Source organism: Epinephelus fuscoguttatus, linkage group LG2, assembly GCF_011397635.1.
Source record: "Epinephelus fuscoguttatus linkage group LG2, E.fuscoguttatus.final_Chr_v1".
Lineage (NCBI taxonomy): Eukaryota > Metazoa > Chordata > Actinopteri > Perciformes > Serranidae > Epinephelus > Epinephelus fuscoguttatus.
The window spans coordinates 46,839,436-46,855,518 of record NC_064753.1 but is presented as its reverse complement, the minus strand read 5'-3'; the positions used below and the strand labels follow the sequence as shown (position 1 = coordinate 46,855,518).

Genomic DNA, 16,083 nt, shown 5'->3' with positions numbered 1-16,083 from the left:
TAAGCTCACTCATCTCACTGTTCACAGATAATGAGGAACTCTACATCCAGCAAGCTGTTGTGTTCATCGAGGACGCCATACAGGTAAGAACGGTGACTTTCCTTATTTGTCTCTCTTTTTATAAATTAAGAAAAGGTAAACTGTTCTGGTTAATATTTTGAGCAGCTTCTGGAGACAGTGGAAACAGAATTCAAAACTCTAAAATGTTGTTCTGATATTAATAAGTTGTTGAATGTAAATAAAACTAAATTCATAATATTTGGATATCAAAAAACAAAAATTGATTATAATCCAGTACAAATTATCATAAATAATGTTGAAATATAAAGAGTTTATGAAAAAACATTTTGGGAGTTGTAATAGACCAAACTATGCTGGAAACCACATATAAATCATGTGAAGACAGAAATGTTGCACAATACAAGACATCTTCAGCCCAAATTTATTACATATATTTTATTATTAAGTCAAGTCAACTTTATTTATATAGTACTTTAAACATATACAGAATTGATACAAAGTGCTTGTACAGCACGCACAGAGAAAAACAAAAAGTGATAATAGCATAAAATAATAATAAACTAATACAAGACAAAGGAGTAGAAGCGCTGCCGTGTTGAAGTTGTTGTCACATACAGGTGCTCTTTGGATACTTCAGGTGTACTGTGTTTATTCCATGTTGTGAATGGCTCATTGCAAGAGTGAAGTGTCGATCAAAAAATATAAAATGCAAGTCTCCTTCAAAAACAATCCAAGGCACACTGTAGGGTTTGTGCAAAAATTAAAATGCCTTTATTTTACATGGCAATACGGATTAAAAAGACCAATGCATCGGTCTACTTGTATATTTAGTACATTTAGTATACTAGTTAGGGCTGGGGATATGGACAAAAATTAATATCTCACAAGCACTTACATATATATAAAAACAGACTGATCAAAATAAAATGTTCCCTGTTTGAAAATATACAGCGGCACAACATGTAAATGAAAAATTATATAAAATAAATAGCAGGGCTGTATGTTAACGTTTTGCACACAGCACTGGAGCTACAGAGGTTTAAATGTTTGCAGCACAGGACACTAAACTATAAAATGACTATAAAAGTATCAAATAGGTTTGAAGTTAAAATGTCGTTTCGCTGGAAAATTATTTAAATATTTCAATCTTATCTATGCACATAGCATCGACAGAGAGGCCGAGGGAGGGAAGGAGCGAGAGACACTTTGTCCTTGTTACATATATGTCTTGTACATGAAACATCTGTGTTGTTGCTGCATTTTTTAATCACATCTGTCGCCTGCATCCAGGCGCTGTCTCAGTGTCACACAATAAACTACAACTACCAAGAAGAACAGCGACAAGCTACGATCCACCTCACACACAAACTAGCAAACAAACACTCACCTGACACAATCAGGCAGCTCTGTCTCCCACACATGCAGCGCAGCGCTGTGCAGCACGTGTGCTACTGTGGTCATTTCATTCACCTCACAGACTGATTTAGCGTAGCACATGCAGCATATAGACCGATGTCGCACTGTAGACTAATGAACAGACAGATTAAACAGAGGAGCAGCTCTGTGTCTCTCTGAGTGTTGATGGAGGACTTGTGAGTGAATGAGTGTGTGGGGCGGAGCTGAGTGGAGAGTGTGAGAGAGGAGAGATGCACACTGGTATGCGTCATGTAACACACCCGGACCTTATATATCAATATAAACGTGTTGTCCAAATCTATGTCTTGCTCAGAAATATATCAATATATCGTACATAGTCGTTATTTCGCCCAGCCCTACTACCAGTATACTTTACTCTTGCAGTGAGTCCTTTATAAGATGAAATAAATATGTTGTATCATTTGTTTATACTTCCATACATCACCTACTGTGTTTAGGTTTGGGGAAATACATACAAAACATATAACACAAATCATAAACAGCTGATTATCAAGAACCAACTAACAAATTATTTATAAACTCACATGCTCTCAAATTTAGAGATCATGCGATTTGAAAACTGCACAATTAATGTGTAAAGTAAAAAATAAGATGCTTCCAGACTGTGTCCAGAAGTTGTTCAAAATTAGAGAGTCAGTATGAACCAAGAAGAACATGTACGTTTACAAAAACAAAGATTAGAACAAATGCAAAAAACAAAAATGTGTAAGAGTTGAAGGAGTTAATTTGTAGTAATAGTTGAAAATGTCTAAAATACTTCATAGATTTTTTACAGATAAATATTTTAAAATAAGATGATGAACAAATATAAATCCAAGTTATGAACACCAGTGTTTGTATATGAAATGTTGTTTTGGACTTTCAGATAATATAAAATATCTTTGGTTTTGCTTGTTTCTTTCCTTTTCATTGTATAAATCTAAAAGAACAGTGTGAAACAATTAATGTAAAAAGAGCAGGTGCAATAAGCCAAGCCCTCAACCTGCACCTTTTCATTCAGCTTCACTTGCCTTGCTTTGACACTGCTATAAAAGTATTGACTTAATATTGTTTTTTTCTTGTGTGTATGTGACTTTTATAAGTTGGAAAATGACTGAAATAAACTAAATTAAAAACTTAATGAACAGACAAAAGCATCAGCAAAACAGAGGGTCGTATTTTGGGTAGGACTGAACCTGAGACTTCTTTCTTATATTTTTCATGCTCATCCTCCTTCATTAATTTATATTACTGTCATGTGTCTTGCACAAGAATAACCACCATAAATTATAGTATGTGAAAAAATACCTTTATTTATGCTTCAGTCCTGTTTTACTAAGGACCACTGTAAAAGTCAGATGACACTTTTCCTTCAGTTTAAAGGTGTGTGAAAAGTCTTAAATTATTTTACAACATCACGCCCTGACAACTGTCTTCTTACCTGTGCTTCCATACTTATAGTATCGGTCCATAAACCACAGAGTGGATGCCCGCTCACTGCGCCTGTATCGATGGTACTACTCCAGGCTATGCCAGTGGTAAGTTCACGACTTCTCACCTGCTTAGAACACATCATTTAAGAATTCAACTGTACCTGAGTTTATGTTTTTAAAGTAAATAAGTTTTAGGGCCACATATCTGACAGAAGCAGTTGACTTGCTTTTTTTGCACTTTTCCTTTTATCGCAAGTTAAAATGCTGCTGCAAAAACGGCACTCAGATATTACCTGACCCGCTGCTGAGACTTTTAGTTTTCAAAAACCCCAGACATGCTCTGACCAAGGTCTGTATTTGTCAAGTTCCTTCGAGTAGAAAATCAGTCCTAACTGCCCAAAAATTCTCAGAGTGAATACGAGTAAAGGATTTGTATTAATATTCTCCATTTGGGAGATAACTCTGATCTCTGCTGATATTTATGTCTCCAGAGATGTCCTGACCAAATAGGAGTAATCACAAGGTGGTGTTTGGATTGAGACAGTCAGTGGTAGGAGAGACATATTCCTTGATGACAATAAGAGTCCGAAAAGATACCATTTTGACCTTGTGCAGGATGCAAAAAAGAGCATATGTGCTCTCTCAACGTAAACTTAGGTCCTCGAAGCTACATTTCTTTATTTTTTCATTTATATATACATATCTATATCCATCTCAGAGTCCTGCACGGGCCCATTTTTGAAAGCCTGTACCCGCCCATACCTGTAAAGCTCAGTATCAGACCTGTTAACCGTTATTTTGCCCAAGTCAAAGCTGCACCCACCCACAAAGTCCCACGGCCCGACTCGCGCCTTTGATTAAACACACAAAGACTACAGTCACTCACGTTAAGCTGGGTTCTCCGTTCTTGATTTACAAATCAAGCCGAGGAAAAGTCTCTTTCACTGGCTGCGATCGATGCCGGGATGGCGATAACAGTCTGCACAATCACTGCCAGGTTAGGAAACATGTTAGCATGCTCCTTCCACCACCATAAAACTTCACAAGGCTCCTCCTTGGGTGTCTTGAACTTGATGTAGGCTGCCACCTCATCTGCTGGAGTCTTCCACGTCAGTGACAAATGTGATGACAGGGTCAAAGGTTCAACTTGTGTCACTGACTTTCAAAATCAAATGAATTGTGGCTTGATAATAGTGGTTTAGATCTCAAAATATTACACGTACACTGCACGTCTTTTTCATTTGTTTTATTCTGAAAAATAAAAAATATATTTTTGTATTTTTCCACATGTAGTTCATTGTGTATATAAACACCTACCATCCACATGCATAACACATCTGGTGTATGTCTGGTGTTTGGTATAATGTGATGGTCAACAGCAGGAAGTTCATTAATGCAAATGTTACTGTTTTAAATATTACCATTACTTGTGGGAGAGAAGCCGCTCTGCTGTTATCCATGCTGCCTGTTAGTGGTCTTGAAGACACACAGTTGTTTTTCATTACGTGTAAGAGCTAACTTTGTGTGTAGCTGCCATGATGGGGTCAAGAAATCTTTTCAAAATGTGAGTTCAAGTGCTGCATTTAAATTCGCCTCTAAACAGTAATTTTAACAGTTTCAAGCAACATTCTTCATTTCTAATTGAGCTTTAGAGGTTTTGGAACGCCCCCGTCCATTAGTCCATCCACTCATCCATCTTTTCCTTCACCAGGGGCTTGGGCCTCATCATTGCCATAGTGTTGCTGCTGGCATTCATAGAGCGCCCGTCCTCCCTTACCATCACCTCAGACCCCCGGCATCGCCTTCGGCCCTGGGAGCCTCCCTGTGGCTTGACCGAAAGCATCGAGATGTTCTGCCTCATCATCTTCTGCATTGATCTCGCTGTGAAGGTAAGAACAGCCAGCGTGGAAAACATTGCAGGTGTCTGGTGAAACAAAAGGTGGATTTTGCACATGTAATATTTCCAAATAATCTAATTTCTTTTTAAAGTTATTACCATTTTATTTGTCCATTTGAACCACTGTGTCACTCCGTCTGTTTTGCCCTCAGAGCTACTTGATCGGCTGGGACGAATTCAGGAAGAGCAAATGGCTGATTGGCTACACAGCGGTCATCACAGTCTCCATTATCGACTGGGTGTTGTCTGTCAGCATGGTGTGTGATGAGGTGAGGCTCTCCTCTGGGATGCTTCTGTAAGCATATAGTGCTTAGAAGAATGTAGTGCACCATCAAATGCGTTCAAGTTCAAACTTCCAAGGTCATGACTTCAAACATGATGTACTCTATGTTGACAAGGGTCTAATGAATTCATATGAACGTTGCAGGACTCACATGGCACCCTGCATCCAAATAAGTCATCTTTTCTTTTCTGTCTTCATCAGAAACTTCGAGTGCGGCGACTCCTCCGGCCGTTCTTCCTCCTGCAGAACTCTTCTCTGATGAAAAAGACACTGAAGTGCATCAAGAGGACTCTGCCAGAGATCGCCAGGTATCTGAGTCCCTCACTCTGTCAGGTCCATCTGAGATCTGTCGGTTTAAGAGGATCTTCACGGCCTCATGTACTGTATAAAACATAATTCAAGCTATTTATTTTTAAACGCTTTCTTATGTTTTCCTTTTTAAAGCACTGTGACCACACGTGACTGGTACAGGATAATGGTGTTTGCTTAAACTTAGTGGAATATTAGCACAGGTGGAGATGAGTCATAAAGTCAACAAACTGTCTCAGTAACAGTGCTGTGCCAGGTTCTTCAGATAGTCATCACTTATTACTGATTGAAAAAGTAATTCTATTAAAATTACTAATTACTCAACAGCAAAAGTAACTAGATCGAAAGGGGGTTACCTCAGCACAGTTCACTTTTCTCAATGTACAGGCTGGAACTGCAGTGACACCTGCTGCTAGCTCACTTATCTTCATTTTCATTTCACCATTCAACAAATCAAAAAGCCACCTCTGACTCCAGAGCACTCTCACTTCTGTCAGTGAGTCTCTGCTTCTCTATAATGTGACCACAGACTGATGATGATGTACTCTGACTGCACTAACTCGGCTATAGATGCTATAGTTATTTCAGGCACAAGTGCTCACAGACAGCGGGCCTCATGCACCAATTTTCTATAAGAGAAGTCAACTCCAGAAACACCAGCTATCCAAATCTGCTCAATCTCAGGTGTGCTGAATGATGAATCCCTCTTCAACATAAATTGAAGGTGCATGGCCAATTGTTTATTAGCATAAGTAACGCCCCGAACGCAGGTGTTGTGTCTTGTGCAAAAAGAATTGTTGTGATGCCACTAAAAAAGGCTGTAAGGTAAATAACATCAGCATAAATTAAACTAACATACTGTTGACAGAGTATCAGTACTGATCTTTCAGGAAAATTAAAAACCAGCAGTGGCAAAAATTTGTGATGTAAAATGTGTGTCAGCAGAGAGCTGGGGATCGAGGAGCATGCACGATCATCCAAGGGTTTTTATAGTCTTAACTGGGATCATTGAACCAGTAGTATTTTTTTTGTCTGTGAATAATTCAATCATTAAATAATCTAAAACAGGGATACTCAACTTGACCCCAATTTTGCAAATCCTTTATCCTGTTAAAACAATCCTCACAACTTTGATTCATTTTTATGAAAAACCCTTTTGATTCTTTTGATCTGAGGATCCTTCCAGACTAAAGGAATATGAATAACTTACAGGGTAATTGAGGAATTGATGCATAATTTGAGGTAGCCAGCAACCCGCTTTTATACATCCGAAGAGCTTTTAGAAAAGAAAAATTGATTTTTTTTTTCTTTTCTTGGTTGAGTGCTCTCAAACACTTGTAGAAATTTCTTGTACTTAGGAGAAAAGCAAAAACAAAGAAAACACTGGTGAATCTCAGAAATCAATAGGTACGAACAAACTAAGAACAAGTCCTGGATATGAACAAAAATAAGACTGCACTGTGAATTGCTTCCTGCATGAGGCCCATTGTTTGGTGACTGACAGTTGGGGCTCTGCCAAGACTCCAGTGACTCAGACATGAAGGTCTCCCAGTTGTTTCATTCATCAATGCAGCGGATGAGCAACTAGACTTGTATACATGAATTTGTAGGGAGGAGTCAACCACAACTCTTAAAGAGTGTGAATCATCCAATCACAGAGCTTTAAAATCTGCGGTGTGGACCTCTGACTGTGCGCAGACTTTGTAGGCATCTGATAAAACAGTTTGTTTACTCTGGCTACTTCTCCATAGCAACCGTTGCAAAGGCTCATGGGTATTCTACTATATAGAGCTGTTGCCCATACCTTGGGCCATCACAAGTTGGTAACGAGCACCCACAACTCGGCGCTGTTTGGCCTCAAGGGGCCCAAAACCCCTTTTTTGGGAGATGTTTCCGGCAAAATGATGTAAATGCAAATATCAGGGCACTACGATGACATAAATAATCATACAAGTATGAAATTTGGCAAGGGCTATCCTGACACAAAGGGGAAAGCAGAATAAGATTCTGGGGCTTGCTGCCATTTTATTTCAAAATATCAAACACAACATCCCCCCAAAAAATGATTCTTTTTCATCACTTTGTGTTTCATATCACTGCTTCACTTGTACGTAGAAAACTTTGCAAGTTGATGAGCTTCAATTTGAGCCCAAGTTGATCTTTCAGTCTCAAAAATTACATTTGCTTTGACCTAAATTTGTCACTATACATCAAATCAGAGAAAACGGTGTTATCAACTTGTGATGGCTGAAGGTTCAGGCTAACAGGAAATAATAATGAAAAAAGGGAGCAGAAAACATCATGAGAGATGGACCTGGCTCCCAGGCCCCATACCAAACAAATATGATTTTTCAGTGATAAAGTGAAATGATTAAAACCGATGGCTATTGTATAAACTGATTTGGTGTGTGCTGTCCTGTCTGTGCAGTGTCATCTTGCTGCTGGCGCTCCACCTCCTCCTCTTCACTATGATCGGCATGCTGCTGTTTGCGAAAAGTGAGGTGAGTTCAGGTCTTTGTGGTCACGCCCTGCTAAACACACACTACTGAACTGTACTGCTGACACTCTGGATTATGCCGACTCGCCCGTGTGTGTGTTTGTGTTTGTGTCTGGACATGTTCAAGACTGTGACTGACAGCAGCCATGGGTCACTGTCAACATACATGCCACTAATTTATCATTAAAAAAAAAACAGTTGCAAAAAAAAGAAAAACAAATGAAAAACTTCAGGACGAGACCTCTCCCTGAGTGAAACCTGGTCACAATAACAAACACAATCAGTTCTCAATTGCCTGCAGCGTGGATTATCTTGCAGCCTGTTTTGCCGCTGTAGCTGCAGCAGTCTCTCTCAGTACTGGACCAATTTCAAAATCATTGTCTCCATTAGTCACTCAGGCACAAAAACATGGGAAAATAGAGTCCAGGTTGAACAACACCAAAGTTTCCCTGTAAGGCTTCAGGTCTGTGAGGAAGAGGTGAGTATATGAAGCCATTTAAATACACTAACCCTGACGACCAAACAGTTTCCAAGAACTTGTTTGTAAGAAAACCTCTGTGAAAATCCCACCAACATTTGTAGTGACGCAGATGACAGGAAATCCTTCCCTGGAACACAGCCTTACTCAGCAGTACGTCATGTGGTTCACTCTATTTGTCTAGACAGGGACGAGACATTAAAAAGAAAAGAAGCACAATATGGTTTATTTAATATTTCTGCTTTTAGATACTTTGAAATAGAAGAAAGTGTCGGTGGGTATCACGGATAATATTTGTTTGACTTTGTTAAAATCAGCTGTGGTTTGAATCCTAATATCAATAAGAACAATACAATACAATACAAGGTGTGAGTCTACTCATCCTTCTCTTTGTGTTTGTGTTCAGGATCCAAAGAAGAACGGGGAGTGGAGGTTATACTTCAGAAACATGCGCAGTTCGTTAACGTCTCTGCTGGTGCTGCTCACCACAGCCAACAACCCAGATGGTACACAGCCAGTCACAAGATAAACAAGCATGTTTGTTGATTACTGTTAATTGTTTGTGTGGTGTAACTCTTGTCAACATGTCTCCTGTCCTGTCACAGTGATGATCCCTGCTTACTCCCTGAACAGAGGCTTCGCCATTTTCTTCATCGCCTTCAGTGTGATTGGTAAGCAGTGATTGTGTGTGTCAGCTCAGCAGCTTTAAAGGTCGACTCTGTGATCTCTTTCAAAAGGAAACACCCACTCAGCCATTTGCAAGAAGCACTGTCTGTCAGTGTTAGAGCACTGATAATAATATTAATAATAATAACTGAAAGGGAGAGTTTGGATTTTTAAAGTGGGGTTGTATGAGGTGCTTATCCATTGTCAGTGTGTCACCTACAGTGGAAGCTAAGCAATGTACTGCTGTGGACGCCACATTAGCTCGGTTCTGAAAGTTGCACAATAACACAACCTTACTGACCAATCAGAGGCAGCAGGAGACCAGCAACTCCTTGTGTTCCGCAAGGGAAAATTCAGTGTTTCTGTTGGAGGAGTCTGGTGTCTGTAGACAGGGGCAGAAGCAAGACATGTTTTAGGCTCATCAAAAATGACCAAAATAAATAAATATCAGTTTAAGTATTTGCTATATTTAGATTATTTTAAATGCTTTACTTTGCTGTCAGGCAGTCCCTTCTGCCAGGGAACTGGAGCTGTTGTATCGCTCTCTTAAAAGCCACCAGACTCCTTTGACAAAACAGCAAATTTAACTTGCAGAACAAGAGTTGCTGGTCTGCCACCTGGGGTCCGTTTCACAAAACAGGTTCAACAAACTCTGAGTCTAATCCTGAACTCTGAGTTGATCTACTCTGAGATAGGAAACTCTGAGTTTCCGGTTCCAGAACAGCTGATTTGAATCAGTTTAATCAACTCGGAGTAGTTTCACCTGGAGTTAAGCGCGTGCACCACAACTATAAAAAGCCAGCATCAATGGAGCCCCCATTCGACGAGTCACCATGGCAACGGGGAAGAGGGCTGCGTTTTTCACCCCACTAGAATTAGGAATCTTAATGCGCTCATACGGAGAGTTTGCACACGTTTTCAAAAAGAAGTGCAACACCGCTGCAGCTGCAAAAGAGAGGGAGACGGCGTGGGAGAACATTGCTGCTCGGGTCAATGCGTAAGTTTACATGTAGTCCTTTGCAATCACAATAATATTACAGGGGAAAACTGCTTGAATGGTAGCCTATTAATTTATTTCATTTAGGTGCAATCCCGCGGGGGAGAAGCGCACTTGGCAGCAGTTTAGGATGAAATATAAAAACATTGTTCAAACAGGTAAGACCTCGGCATAATCTCATGGGGGTACCTGATTTTGATCACGCTATACATTGTAAAGTAAATATTAAGTGGCTGTTTGACTGTGCAGTTGTTTTATCCCCAACATAATGCTGTTTTCACACACATCAATGTCTTCTCATCTGTATCATGTTCTGTTAAATAATTAAGCCTATTGAAACTAACACAGACTTCTACTCAGCCAGCAGAAAGAAGGCAGATGCCTGTAAAACGAGCACACTTTTCTGACCACCCTGCATACATTTGCCTTACTCAATAAGTGCTCAGCCTCTCCGACATTGTACAAAAAACTTCCATTTGCAAAGAAACGCAGCGCATTTTTATACAGTCTATGAGCGCAACACACAATATCTGCTGGGATGTGAGAGCATGACTACGATTGGTAATGTTGCAAATGTAAGGACGGATTAGGTTGTGTATGTAGATGATGGACTGTGACGTGAAACGGTACCGCTCAAAAAGATAATTGTGTGGAAATGCTAGAACATCTATGCGCGGTCTGATAACCATCTCCCGACGAACATTTAATTCTCTGCGCAGTAATGCTGCATCTTCATCCACGGGATCGTTATCAAAAGGACATGCCATGTTAGTGAAAAAAGTCGCCACCTACTGTGCCTAATGGACTTGTAATACTGACTCTGATTTTTTTAAATGATTTTTTTAATGACAGACGGCAGAACTACGCTACGTCAAAACTCACCTGCTGCCTGAATGAATGAGGAAACCAAATGGAGTGTGTGGCTCTGAAAGAGGGCGGAGACAGAGAGAAACTCGAGGTTCATTGAGAAAAACCTGGTCCCGACCAGGTTAGGTTCATAGAGTCTGTTACTACGGTAACTGACCGAGAGCTTAAGTTACCTCTCTCTCTGAAACAGGCTAGAGTTACCCCTCTTTCTATGGTTTGAGTTACCTCCCTTTTTGAAACAGAAAACTCAGAGTTTCCCTCATTTCAGGGTTAACAGACTCTGAGTTTTCACTAAACCTGCTTTGTGAAACGGACCCCTGCTCTGATTGGTTAGTTTGTGTTATTGTGTGACTCTCTGATCTAAACTAACATGGCATCCACACCTGTACATTGCCCAGCTTCCGTGCTGGTTAGGATGTCAAAGAAATATAGCTAATTTTGAAGCTCAGTAATGCACATATCTCAAAGAAGGCTTGGCTCAGTCACAAAGAGGCACATTAAAGGTATGCCTGGGGGTTTATATTCAGCACTGTTATTATGCACAAACCGACATCTGAGGCCTGTACTATGAAGCAGGATTTGAACTTAGCGAGGTAACTTCAGGGTTAACTCTGAGTTTTCAGTACTACGAACCTGGTTCTCTTCTTAGCGGGATAAATCACAGTGGTAACTTATGCTAAACAGCTAAGCTGATCACAGCCTGTCAACACCCCGACCTCTGACCAATCAGATCCCTGAAGAAAAAAGTGTCCATGGACAGAAGTCCAGGGTCTCAGTTACAAAAGAGCAGCCTGTATATTGTTATAGGTCAGTAGAGTCATTTCACTGTTCCAGGTCTCTGTTTCCACTGGTTTTAAATCAGAGCTTCCAACAAACACAAAGCTAGTTTACACACTAAATACATGATTTTAGCAGGATTTCAATTTCTGCAAAGTTTGTTTCAGTCCGCAAGACTGCAGCTCAGAATAACATAAGACTGTTGCACATTGTTAATTGGCTCTTGTTATTATAAATGCCACATTTCAGTCAGATAATCCTCATCATTCATTAACTAAGCTACTTTCCCACCCTTTACTTCAGCAGCAAAAACAGTCTGGTGTTACTTTAAAGTGGCATATTAACCATAATCTAACTAAATAGCAAAAATTACTCTACTAATGTCACATATAGCCTGGAAATACCTACACGTCATTTACTGTATCTCACATAAGTGAGTACACCCCTCCCATTTTTGGAAATATTTCATTATATCTTGTCATGGGACAACACTATAGAAATGACACTTTGATATAACTTAAAGCAGTCAGTGTACAGCTTGTATAGTAGCATAGATTTACCTTCCTCTGAAAAATACTCAAAACACAGCCATCAACATCTAAACAGCTGGCAACATAGTGAGTACACCCCACTTTCAGCATGTGTGGCACCTTGGTGAAGAGCACCAAGACAACTGTCCCTTGCGTACAGTCAAGTATAGTGGGGGCAGCATCATGGTTTGGGGCTGCATGAGTGCTGCCGGCTCTGGGGAGCTCGGTTCATTTAGGGAAACATGAATTCCAAGCACAGCATAATCGCCCCTCTTCAGAAACTGAACCGCAATGCAGTTTTCCAACATGATAATGACCCAAAACACACCTAGAAGATGACAACTGCCTTGCTGAGGAAGCTGAAGGTGAAGGTGATGGACTGGCCAAGTATGTATCCAGCCCTAAACTCACCTGTGCACCTGTGGGCCATCCTCAAGCTGAAGGTGGAGGAGCGCAAGGTGTCTTCACATCCATCTGCTCCATGATGTCATCATGGAGGAGTGGGAGAGGATTCCTGAAGCAATCTGTGAGCTCTGGTGAACTCCATGCCCAAAGGGTTAAGGCAGTGCTAGATAATAATGGTTGGCACACAAAATATTGACCCTTTAGGCACAATTTGGACACGTTCACTGTGGGGTGTACTCACTTATGTGAGATACTGTAAGATTCGGCTGACTTTTAGAATAGCATTCTCAATATTTCTACATTTCCATCATAAGATTACAGAGTATCGTTTACATTCCACAACTGACATGTTACTGTGTCTTTTACAGTCCTATACACTTTCAGTACCATTTAATTACATGTCATATGATGCAGTGTACTTTACTCATGGCTCTGATGATGTCACTCATAATTAACACCCCCGCCTCTATCACATGAACACGCTCATGACTGGATAGGAAAACCCAGAGCTGACTGAACTAGTTGATAACCAGCTTTGTAGTACGGGTTATCCAGATGCCCAGTGTGACAGGTTAGTCAAGCCAGATAATGAAAAGATATCCTGGTTAAGCTGAACTGGCTTCGTAGTACAGGCCTCAGGTCACATGGGAGAGTGGTTTTAGAAAAGCTACGTCAACCAAAATTTGAATGTTTGGATTTTTAAAAACATAAGAAAATACCATGTGAAGCTACAGAATAAAAAAATCTCAGCAAAAACACAAACCATAATGGAGCAGAGCTTTAAGATGTCTTGAAGTGATCGTAGATAATTTTGTTGATGTTCAAGCCAAAGTGTGCTAAGGTAGTTAATGTTTTCCTTCCTGGCAGGAACCTACTGTCTGATGAACTTACTGACAGCCATCATCTATAACCAGTTCAGAGGATATTTACTGGTGAGTCACACACACATTTTGACATCATGCCACTGAGGAGCATTTCATCACACTGGAAGTTATCCAGCAGTTACAGCTCCACACATTCACACACCCTCTGCTTTGGTTCTGTGTGGCAGTCATGTGAAGCTGTGATGAGAGAAGGAATTTTAGTTTTGCTACACAAATCATGAGTGCTGTTACTGTATTATTTCCAGCTGGAATAGCAGGTGTGGCAATGAGAAAATTCAAGTCTTGGCAATGGAAAGCAGTCTGACTGTCAGTTCATACACCACAGCAAACGCCCAACATTGACTCATGATTTTGCTATTAACATAGTTTCAGAAAAACATTGGCCTGCTGCCACATATCGAGCCTCAGCATTGATTCAATTCAAGTTTATTTATAAAGCTCCATATCACAAATCACAATTTGCCTCACAGGGCTTTACAGCATATGACACCCCTCTGTCCTTCGGACCCTCACAGCGGATAAGGAAAAACGTCACAAAAAAAAACCTTAACAGGAATAAATGGCAGAAACCTCAGGAAGAGCAACTGAGGAGGGATCCCTCTTCCAGGATGGACAGATGTGCAATAGATGTCATACAGAACAGATCAACATGATAAATTTAAAGGAATCCATATGACACAATGAGACGTAATGAGAGACAGAGACAGAGACAGAGAGGCAGGGCAGACAGTAATGACAAGCGCTACAATAATTTAATTTTAGCAATGATATTATAATAATAGTACTTTGGTAATATCATAACAATAATCAACCATAATCATATGTGTATATAATAATAGTTAAAGTATGACTAATAATTACAGCAGTAGTCGGAGGCATCAGGCAGGACCACGGCAGCAGCACAACCATGACCCATGATCCAAGCCGAGATTCAAGGGAACCTGTGAGACAGTGAAGCACACAGACTTCATGCTGCTGCTTTCACTTATTCAAAGTGAACTCGCGTGACTTGGCATCGCAGTTGGAGAATTCACAAGAGACGTGTTTAAAAAAGAGTATTAGAATCACATATATGATTCTATCCAAACTGCTGGATCCTTTAAATCTCACGTTGCAGCTAACAAACTTCCCCATTTAGAAGAGAGTTAACAGTGATACGAGTCAGAGGACGGAACAAGAATAAATAAATCTTTACTAAGGAAACAAACAAAATCAGGGCCGTAAATACAGACAGTGCAGGCAGTGCAGTTGCGCTGAGGCCCATGGGTTGGAGGGACCACCTGGAAACACACGCATGTTCAAAGAACTCACATTAAATCAAAATTTCTATATATGCCCTCAGATACACGAACCCATCCCCATCATGGTTTTCTGTTTTGGTAAAGTAGTATCAGTCTGTAACAAAAGTATATGCTTATACTACATAATCTATTAAAAAATATAATTAAACTATAAAACAAACTGTTTAGTTAAACCAATACTTTTCTTTTGTAGGTTTTGTCATATGCAAATATGTTATGATGATTGCTGGGATATATACATATATATATACATATATATATATATACATATATATATATATATATATATATATATATATATCTCTTGATGTTGTCTCTGTTTAATCATTTAATGAGACGATGTGATTTACTGCAGCTAGTTTAGGTGCAAAATCTCTCAAGACTGACAAGCTGAGCACATCTGCAAGCGGATACAACATAAAAGCGCCAGTAAGACACACTGTGGGTAAAATATATAAAAATATATGCCTAAAAGTTTGTGTGTGTACTTCATAGATCGTAACTAGGGTGCGCTGGGGCCCATCGTAACTAACTTAGACCATTGCAAAAACTAATTGTTTAATTTAGGCCATCTTTCAGCTAAAGCTCTGTTACATCTATGCTATCTATACTAACTACAGCAAGTTTTTCAAATCAAACAAATGGCTTCTCTAAGAGGTATAAAATGCTTTTAAAATGTTTATCAAAAATGTAAATTAAGTACATGGCCCTGTACATGTGTGTACATGTAAACAATGCCCTTTAAGAGCCAGGTCACCTGGTTGCTGAGTTGTGACTGGTATATAAGAGAAGTGTGACTGGGTTATAACATTCTGCCAAGGTACATCCTCAAATAGTCATATCAGTGTAGTATTAATAAAAAAGAAAAACACCACAACTGCTTGTCAGGACTTGTTATAGAGCGTTAGAGACAAATAAACTGCATTATCCACACAGTAATAATGAAAAATGCTCAAAGAAAACATTTTAACATTTTAGAAAATATGCATATTTGCTTTCATTGTTAAAATGAGAAAAGATAAGTTTAAATTCATGAGTATTTGCACACCAGAGTAAAGCTGCTTTAGATTAACCCTCATTTATGAAGAGTCAATTTCTACACCATAGCAGGTATATCAATCTCATCAGTGTTTATGGAGCTGGGGTTTTGCATTCCTGAAGAAGTTAAAGAGGTCAAAACTCCAGCAACCCTTGTAGTATATGGTCATCATGACCCTGATGTAGGCCGACCGAAACGTGTTCGTCTTACAATGCAGTTGTCCTTTAAACTACAGGTGTTGCTTCAGTTTGACCTCTTCAGACTTCTTGCTTTCCTGCATGCA

General features: G+C 39.7%; 1 protein-coding gene across 1 annotated transcript in view; it reads left to right on the top strand.

The window, feature by feature from the left end:
- Positions 1 to 16,083, top strand: part of tpcn2 (two pore segment channel 2) — a 37,882-nt gene that overhangs the window by 9,960 nt on the left and 11,839 nt on the right. Inside the window, exons 2-10 of the mRNA XM_049561668.1 lie at positions 28 to 83; positions 2,899 to 2,975; positions 4,582 to 4,759; positions 4,920 to 5,036; positions 5,252 to 5,358; positions 7,788 to 7,860; positions 8,741 to 8,840; positions 8,940 to 9,005; positions 13,444 to 13,508. Coding sequence (XP_049417625.1) covers positions 28 to 83; positions 2,899 to 2,975; positions 4,582 to 4,759; positions 4,920 to 5,036; positions 5,252 to 5,358; positions 7,788 to 7,860; positions 8,741 to 8,840; positions 8,940 to 9,005; positions 13,444 to 13,508 — 839 coding nt within the window. The remainder of the gene's footprint in view (positions 1 to 27; positions 84 to 2,898; positions 2,976 to 4,581; positions 4,760 to 4,919; positions 5,037 to 5,251; positions 5,359 to 7,787; positions 7,861 to 8,740; positions 8,841 to 8,939; positions 9,006 to 13,443; positions 13,509 to 16,083) is intronic.